The sequence below is a fragment of the Buceros rhinoceros genome, unplaced genomic scaffold (genome assembly GCF_000710305.1).
Source record: "Buceros rhinoceros silvestris isolate BGI_N320 unplaced genomic scaffold, ASM71030v1 scaffold2580, whole genome shotgun sequence".
NCBI lineage: Eukaryota > Metazoa > Chordata > Aves > Bucerotiformes > Bucerotidae > Buceros > Buceros rhinoceros.
The window spans coordinates 49,596-59,141 of record NW_010391090.1 but is presented as its reverse complement, the minus strand read 5'-3'; the positions used below and the strand labels follow the sequence as shown (position 1 = coordinate 59,141).

The window sequence follows — 9,546 nt, the reverse complement described above, 5'->3', positions numbered from 1 at the left end:
TGGACACAGATGTTTCTTGACTTAAGTTAGCATAAGGCGCTGTAGAGTTTTTTCTCAAACCTGGTTTTGCAACTGTGTGCACAAGTTTTTAATCTTTTATTAACGATTCTTTTTTAGCCTGATCACAGCTTTCTCTGAAGTTCTGGTTAAGCCAGAAGACAGCTTTGAAAGATTACTTCTTAATCCAGAAATCAGACAAAAAATGCACAGATAAAGCCTTTCAATTTCTCAAGATTATCCAAGTAGTGTGTAAGTTGCTCATATGAGTGTTTGCACTAGTTCAGCAATATGATGCTGAAACATGTAACTCATAAGAATAACTTTAGGTGGTCTTGCAGGGGACAGGATTAAGGTCAGTGGGATTTCTTCTTAAGCTGAAGGAACTGCTTTTTTTTAGTGTTAAATGGTGATGTCTGGCTAATGGATAAATATCATCAGAAGGGTATCATACTTCAGTTCTACCTGCTCAGTACCTTCTGTTAGTTCCCAGATTTGGAAGGAACAGGCATTAACCTGTTGTCTTGCTGTTTTGGTTGTAGTGGGTTTTTCTCAGGTCCTCCTGGGTGCTGTAAGGTTTCCTCTGAGATTCTCAAAGACCAGTGCTAGATGATAATTTTTGTGATTTGGAACAAGGATTCCAACAAAGATGTCAGGAGTATACACTTCAAGTGAGAAATGTGAAATCTGGATTTGAGATGTCAGATTGAAATTAGCTGGTGATGCATTTTAAAGTGGTAGTTTATAGTTGATCTTCATACATGGTTAAGATTCTCCATCTTCATACCTTTTTGAATCAGGTGGTTATCAAGGATCTTCAGTCATTTCTGATGCTCAGAACGGGAATTCTTTTGTTCTTGTTCAGGTTGGCAGTGGCAAGAGTAGCTAAATTGCAGTTTAAGACTGGGAGTTCCACCTGTGGTGCTTCTTTCATAAGAAACGTTGTTCTTCATTCTGAATTTCTATGGGCACTAACAAAAGTTCTAAACCTTAAATTCAATATGCTTGCTTTGAAAAGAGACTCTAACTTGCAGGACTAATGATGCTTCATATTGCTTGCTTCATCTTGACAGGTCACAAATACAGGAATTAATTAGATCTGATATTGACAACAACTGTTGGGATTATCTGTTCTTCTCTTAGTGGCTGCCCAAGGTTTTTCATTGCAGTTTTTTGATTTCTGCTCTTTGTTGTTAGAACCTGCAAATAGATCTGTGTGGATATAAAATATGCATTTCTAAAAATACACAGATACATTGAAATTAGCACCTGAAAAACTCTTTTAAAGTTGAAAGTTGCAAAAAGGTACTTACTTGATAATAGATTAACATAATTGGATCTGCTTCAGTCCTAGCTGGTGGTCTTACCTTTACCTTTCCAGCAGTTCTTAACTGCCTCAGGTAATGGAAAGCTACCTGACAGAGTGGTAACACTGATAACAAGTGATGGTAGTCTTAGGCAGGCTCCTTTAGGGATGAAGGCTTTGTAAGAGTGAGGATTGAACTATATGTGATAACACACACTTCTGTTATCTACTAATGTACATCTGAGGATTGAAGTCTGTCTTTTTTAAAGAGTGTTATCGTTTGGATTATGTGCTTTAACTGATCAGTCTGTAGATTGTGATAAAAGGATGCTCAGGTTTGTAACATGTGATCTGCTAATGAGAATGATCTGAGAAGAAAATCTATTTAGGACAGGAAATGCAAGTATGTGGTGAGCTTCCTTCTTTAATGTGTTGACTTCTAGATTGGATAGGGCACCCTCCGTACAGATTTGACTGGTAGAGTTCACACTAGCCAGCATAGTAGTTTTTGCTTCCATACCTGCTTTTCAGCTGCAGTGCAAATCAGAAGCTCTGTAGACTGTATAACTGAATAAGATGTGTTTATTCAGACATTATGAACTAATTATAGGTGCAGAATGAGGCAATCCAGGAACCTAGGCATGCTATGGCATGAGCTATCCTGCCTCTGTTCTCAAATCTGCTTCAATCGAGACTTATGCTCAACTTCGTTGGTGGTTTAAACTAAACTACCTGAGTTTGCTGTAAGTGGATTAGGGATGGCTTATGATTTCTTTTACCCGCACCACAGTAAAGTTTGCAATGACTGACAAAAGGAGTAATCAACAGTTTGTAGCAGCAGTGTCTTTGGTTTTGGTGTAACTTCCTGCAGGATGCATGTCAAATGTGGCTGCCTTAGCACTGGATTAGACTAAACTATAATGCAGTTTGTGTGTGTGTATTCTTAATTCCTGTTACATGAATTTCCAGAATCATTTAGGTTGGAAAAGTCCCTTAGGATTGAGTCCAACTAAAGATGGTCTCAGATTTAGTGGTAGGTGCAATTGTGTGTGTTTAGCTGCTTGTGTGTGTTTCATTTCTCTGTTGCTTCAGTTTAATTTCCTCTTGTATATGTTTAGCACATCATTATGTGGAAGGTGGCATTGTTGCAGGACACGATGTGTCCTGCCTCTGTAAAACCTGTACTGAATTAATCATTGTTTTTCTTCTAGAAATAATGTTTTTGTGTCCTGATTTCTTGGCCACTGTAATACCCTGGTCTCTATTCAGTTGCCTTTGGACTAAGTCCTTCGTGCAGTCCTCTGCTATTCCGCAGTGCGGGTCTGAACGTAACTACAATGTGTTTCTTCCCAGATTCACTGTCCTAGGCCCACATTTGTCTCTCTTCTACTTCAGGATAGTGTCCAACAGCAAATATGCCATTTAGAGAGGCTTCTGTAATTTTGAGCCTAGAGGCTGCTGGATACTGCAGTGGTGCATTCAGAACAAGATACTCAGTTACTTCGGTACACAGGAAGTATTTCTTGATCTATTTATTTGATCATATAAATTACTGAAGAAATTCTGTGTTCCCCAAATGCTCTTATACTTCGAGTTTGTTTTCATTAATTATGCTTTTTTGTTAAAGTGGCATTATGATTCAAGAATCTTGAAGCACTGAAGTATGTTGTCAAGTAGTAAAGCTAAGGCTGGTTTTTTGTGTGTGTTTTTTTTTTTTTTTTTCCTGGATGGCAGACCTCAGTGTGTTTGTTTATAACAGTTTGCTGGTCAGAGTACTTCGAGTGAAGGGTTCCTCTAAGGTCAAACTCAGCCTCATTGGATTGATTCCTGCAAAGGATAGATTCTGTCCTTTACCTATCAATTTTCAAAGCAGATTTTTCGTTAAAACATATTCATGGTCCCTGATCTGATTTTCTGAGCTTAAAATAAATATGTTTGATGGTTCATCCTTTTCCAGTGGTCTCTCAGCATTTCAAGAAGCATTCTGAAGGAGGGAACCTTTTACTCTAAGCAGCTTTCTACCCCCTCAGATCTAGTCTGTATTTTAGTAATACAGTTTGAAGGAATTATTCTTTCTATTTCTTAAATTGAGTGGTGACAATGAATCTAGGTATATTTGGCACCAGATACCAAACAGAAACCCCCCAAATGTTTCTTCTTGCTAGCAATAGCAAGCTCTTGTTAGGTGTCAGATGGGACACCAGTGATTATACATTGTCACTGATACAGAAGCTTTGGCATGTTCTAAACTTACACAGTTCCTCAGACGTGGCACTGGACTTGGAATTAATTCTGCTATAAATTTCACTCATGCTTTGAAGAGCAGCAGTCAAGAAGTGCCAGTAACTTGATTGAAAAACAGTTTTACAAACTTCTGGAATCCTCTGATAGATTTTTACAAACTGGTCTATTTTGTGGAGATAAATAATTTCTATGAGCTGGTTTATTAATCTGTAGTTTTGATAAGGTTAAATAGGGATTGATATAAGCGTACCTGGTCCTGTGAAGACAAAGTGGTTGCACAAGTGGAATTTTAAGCTGAATTTGGCCTGCAGAAAAACTACTGGTAAGTGAGACATGATGCTTTAAGCTTGGTAGATTCCTTAAGATAGCTGTAAGCTTTAAGCTGAACTCTATTCTCTGCTTCTTTCAGGCACTGGTGCATCGGTGTTTTAAAAGTGATAAATTGAATGCATAATGCTGAGTATCACTGCTAAGGTCACCTGCATTTATTCAGATAGGTGTTCTTGATACGAGTTGGATGGGCTAACCAGTTTAGAGTTAAGCTGTATTGTTAAGGCTCCTGAGCTCTAAGTATGAATAATTTTCTGGTTACTGATATTAAAAAAAGATGATCTGATGACTGTCACATTATTTCAGGAAACGACGTTGGCAGAAGTTCTTACGGTGCCATGCAAGTGAAACAAGTTTTTGATTATGCCTACATTGTTCTTAGCCATGCAGTATCACCACTTGCAAGATCATATCCAAATAGAGATTCTGAGAGGTAATTAGTCCACTTTTTGAATATCCCTTTGTCTTTGTAATAAATTAGGAATGTTTGAGTCTAAATCAATATGAGGAATATTGTTTTTTATTGTTTAACTGCAGCTGTATTGAAATCTACTCAGAAACTTAGGCTGCCTGGTGGTATGAGAGTGTAATACCTCAATGAGCAGCACTGAAATGAAGACAAAACCCAGGATCAGTCCAATGTGAGGTTCTCTTAGTGTGGAAGGGACTCAGAACATAATTGGTGTTTTCTCAAACATTCTGCTTAAAGTATTGCAAAGGAAGGTCTGTTGGTTTAATGTTTGGTATGATGTATGTCTGTACTATGGCAGAAAGAAATGTTTGTGATCAAATTGGTTGTTTAGACATAAACCTAGACAGCAAGGTTGGAAATTCTCATAGATCTTTAATACATGCTCCCATAAGCTGTTTTAAAAGGCTTGATATGTAATTAAGCTATTAAAAGAATCCGTTTGGTTTGGTCATAATATCAGAACTGCCATCAAAAGTAGCGTACTTCTGGATGTGCCATTTATAATACGGTTCTTAATGTCTAAAGCTAGTACTTTCTCAGCTGTCACCTTTGCAGGTTTTCTGAAAGGGGGAGGAGGAAGAAAATGAAGAAATGTCAGCCATGTTCTATTTTCATTCATGTATCTGCTCTAGCATCTGTTATTCTAACCCTCAGTACAAATTTGGGCTAGATCAGAGGACTTCTCTTCCCTGATACTTCTCTGGAATCCCACTGGCCTTGAGCTCCCCAGATAATCTCAGGGAGATATGGCTGTAACAAGTCATAAACCATCTAGATGTAATTCCAAACTCTAACCTAGCTGTGAACTTCCAGCATTAATGTAATTGGAAGGTGAATTAGTTCTCCTGTAGGAAGTTTACCACAAAGTGGATGTAGTCTTTCACTTGTGGATTTAAAAGTGATGGCCTTTTTATGGTGCCTGTGAATCTCTAGGTTTTCTATGATATTAAATTCATAAAGGTTAAGACTGTACTTGTGCCTGTGATGGAGATACAGGAAGAGTGGTACATAGTTACACCCTGACATTTGAGACTGTTGTTCTAAGATAGATCGAAGAAGTATCTGTTAAATGTGTACTGGCTGACAATTTTTGTCGCTGAATGAAACTTCATTCTTCTGTAAGTGTAGGAAGGAGAACTTAAGGATTACTGAAGTTTTTCTTGTCATGGGTCCTGGTCTTCATTAACTTCTCTCTGGCTCTCCAAAGGGTATGGTCATTCTTTTAGGAGGTACCTGTAGACATCAAAAAATATATCTGTAAATGCATTTAATGGAAGCCTCAGGTGTCATCAATATGTGCACTTCAAATATACACCTCTTACTGTATTTGGAGAAAATGTTTTAATTTTGTCACAACTTCAACCTGGAGAGAATTCCCAGCAGAATGTTCAGATGTCATACATCTGACCTGTGCTTCCACTAGTTCTGGGCTTTCTGTGCTGGTGATGTCTGAATCCCAGAACTTGTTGTGCCAGTGGCTTGCCATTCTGTCAAAGGGAATGGCGTCTCAAGAGGGAGAGCATACAGCAAGGTCCTGTGTGTGACCCTTGTCAGCACCAGTCTTGTCAATGCTGAAGGATGATGTCAATGCAGGTGAATAATGAGCTGTTAGTTAACAAGTTTCTTGCAGAACCTCAGCAGCAGTCTGTGTTCAGTCTTAGTTTTTAGTTAAATCTGATGTGCTTGTGCAAACCAGGTGTATTTCAGATACTTCTTCCACTTGTTAGACAGAGTGGTGCAGGCTCTGTATAAAGAATTTTCTGGTGGCCTGGCCTAAAGCCCTTTGTCCTGATCCATTTTTCCCCTTTTCTAGGGTTGTTAGTGGTAGATTAAACTGTAAACAATGGGCTCCCTTTAAAAGTAGTGACTAGCTATATGACATTCTACTAGAAGGATCAACAGACTAAATGAAGAACACTTGAAAGGGCAGGAAGTTGTAGGAGGCTAAACTTCCGAGGCTGATTTGAGTTTATTCAGTTTTGTCATAATTTGGGCCAGCTTTCTCCTAAGTGGAATGGTTTGTTCCTGAACTGCCTGGTAGGTTTGAATTTGTATCAGCTCTTTCCAGGGAAAGTTGCTGGTATAGAGTCCTATTGTGTAGTTGACAATCTGAGTAGATTTCAAATATTTCTGGGGGACTATTGTTACTGCTCTTTTTCAAGGTCAATCCAACTCAAAGGAGCACAAGCCTAAGTTAATTTAAGGTTCCTGAGTCAGCTGCTGCTTCTGATACTCCCAGGGTGGGGGTGGGGGGTGGAAAAGTCAGTGTTTAGTCCTTAAGCATAGGTCTTTTTCTTGTTCATGTTCTATAGTAACAAGTCTCACAGAATAATAAGGGACAGATTCAAATTACTCTTACCAGCATCTTCATTTAAGCTTCTAAATACAACATGTGGAGTGTAGTGGGAGTTAAGCTATCTTCTGTCTGGGTGGAAACAGTAATCAGCCAAGTCCTGAAGCTAATTCATATAGCTACAGAAATGACCTTAACACTGTTTTGTCTGCAGTCTGTCTTGCCCATTCTCTTTCAAGAATGGCTCTGGAGAGGGTGATAGACAGTTCAGTAGATTAGAGCAAACAGATTGCCATCACTTTGGAAGGAGGGTTTTTCCTAGGAGGAAAATAAGACTGATGCATTTTGAATCTGTACAACCTGTATGAAAGGTCAAGTTTGTTGTGATTTCAGGCAAGGTCATTGAAAATTAGATTGATTTCTTAATATTTGGGGCCACAGGGACATGAGACTAGCTAGTAAAACATAGTTATGGACAGGATAGCTCCTGCTTAATTGTCAGCGTCAGTATTTGCTTCTTTAGACCCTTCACCAGCTCGATTGCTCTTTGTACACAGAATTTCAAATTAGTGCCTATTTCACCAGTTTTAATCTGTTTCTTGATAAACCACAGGAAGCCTTAGCAGATGTTTGGCAAAAAGGTCTTGATCATTGGTTCATGTTCTTTGAAATGTCTGCTACTCTCCTGTCCATGATCTCTATATTAAGGTGCAATTTCACGTTAGGCCTTGTCTAACCTAACTATCTGTGAGCTATCTCCTGTCAGCTGCTCTTTTTTTTTCTTCTCAGTCTGTATATTCCTTACTCTTTCTCTGGATCAGATCTAGCAATCCTGCATCAGAAGGTGAATCAGATGAACCCTTTGCTCTGACTGAAAACAAATACATCAACACTTTTGTCATGTCAAGAAGTTGATCCAGCTTGCGGCTGCATGATGGGCATATTAGAAGCAGGAGTTTGCATTTGAGAGAAGATAGAGTGGTGCTGTACCATTTGATAGCAATAAGTTACGCTGATATGGATGTGACTAAGATGCATCCTTAAGTTAATATGCATGTCTGTAGGTCAGGATGTTGGCTTACATGTTGGCCTGTCGCATGGTTCAGTGACAAATGTGTACTCAGACAAAATGTGTACTCAGACACATCTCTAAACAGCAGCGTGGCCACATTTGAGAGGCAGACGAGGTCATATGAAATAAGGAATAGAAGACTGGTTCTGCTACTGGTTCTACTGGTTCTGTCTTCTTCCAGTTACAAGTAAGACTTTTGAAACCTTTCTTCAGTTCTTGGAGTTACAGATTTTTAACAGGTTCTTCCTTATTGGTGCCAGACATGTGGTGCAGATGGATGAGGGAAAGGGACTGTCATGTTAACAGGCCAGAGCTCAGAATCTGAGGAAGCCTTCGCAGTGTTTTGCTGTTGCATGCCTGGAGCTGTCATTTTCAGGTAGTAATCTTCAAAACAATAGACTGGGCGGTGTATAAAATGATCTTTCCATTGCTGTGCTCAAAAGCTGTTTGGTCTCTCCCTAGTGTACAGTTCAACTGATCTAACTTCTGACAGTAAGTTGTTGTTATTACCTGTATGTAAGGTTCGGATTGTCCCTGGTTGGCCAAGATAGTCCTGGAAGGTCTCAAACCAGGTGTTAAATTTGTCTACTAGATTTGATGACACAGAAAGCAAAAATGTGCTGTATGAAAGAATCCTTTCGTTCATTCATGTCTTGAATGGTTGGTGGCTGTTGCTTGAATACAGGCTGTCTCAAGAGGTATCAGTAATGTCAGCTTTTCCTACACAGTGTTTTTTGGAATAAAGATTTTAGAATTATTTTATCCTCATGCTCAAGCAGATCTGTCCCAGGTGCTCAGTGTTCTTTTAGATTATATTGCACTTTTAATACCAGGGATATATTTCATCAGTTCAATGAAGGCCTACTGAATTTAGACTGTTCTTTCACAGACTTGGTGGTTTGGTTTTTCTCCTGCTCTGGTACTCATTTGTTCATGTGGAGCTTGGCTGGAGCTTTATATACTTGATTTTGCTGAGTCTTATGTCAGCAGTTGGAGCCTTTTAAGAGTGATCTTAAGATTTAATTGCACTGTAGCTGTGCTGTAATGACATCCCTGTGAACTGAGGTCTTGTGGTGTGTAAAAAGAGAAGCTTTTAAGCTCTTATAAACTAGGTATGTAAATAGCTTATTTCTGGTTTCAGTATATAATAAGGGAAAAACTTTAAAGGGGCATTTTTCATAGGATAGCAGTCTGCCATTATTAACCAGTTAGCTCTGTTTTCCGTATCTTTCAAACAAATAACTTTGAGAAATTGTGGGCGTTTCTCATCTGTAGAAATTCTGGCCTCTGCCAAAAAAAGAAATGCAAAAGCATGGAATTTCCTTATCGTAAAGGTAGGACTGATGAACAGATATTTGTTTCTAGCACTTTGTGTGGAAAGCAGATATAAGTGAAATTTTTAAATGTTTATTTTTTTTAAAAAACCCTGTTTTCTGACACTGTGGATATGCTGCAGTCCAGTGCATATGAAACGGTGTTCTTTGAGAGCAGTATCTAGTTTAATCACACTTGCTTCCTCTTTCTTTGCTGCTGATATATTAAGTATATGGCAGTATGGCCTTAATCACCTTTCAGGTTCTAATGTCTCATAATTAATGTTTTTAATTTTGGTGTATGAGCAATGTAGCATAGATCTGCCCTTGAACTACTGATCTAGTGACTTAGGGAATTTCCTTTTTTTACCTTTCTTCCAAAAAAGAGAGTTTGGGGTTTTGGTCTCTGTTCTCTGTAATAGCAGCTATTGAGAGAAGAGTTTCCCAGGTTCTGTATCTGCAATTCTGCCATAGCTGTTGCTGTACCAATAGTTTCATCCTTTTACATGTATTTGACAG

The 9,546-nt window shown here is 38.7% G+C and overlaps 1 protein-coding gene across 2 annotated transcripts in view; it reads left to right on the top strand.

Moving 5' to 3' along the window:
- The window catches only part of PAPD7 (PAP associated domain containing 7), a 57,875-nt gene that overhangs the window by 23,610 nt on the left and 24,719 nt on the right, over positions 1-9,546 (top strand). For both annotated transcript variants that reach the window (XM_010139955.1, XM_010139948.1), the window contains exon 8: positions 4,184-4,310. In XM_010139955.1, the coding sequence (XP_010138257.1) occupies positions 4,184-4,310 (127 nt within the window). The remainder of the gene's footprint in view (positions 1-4,183; positions 4,311-9,546) is intronic.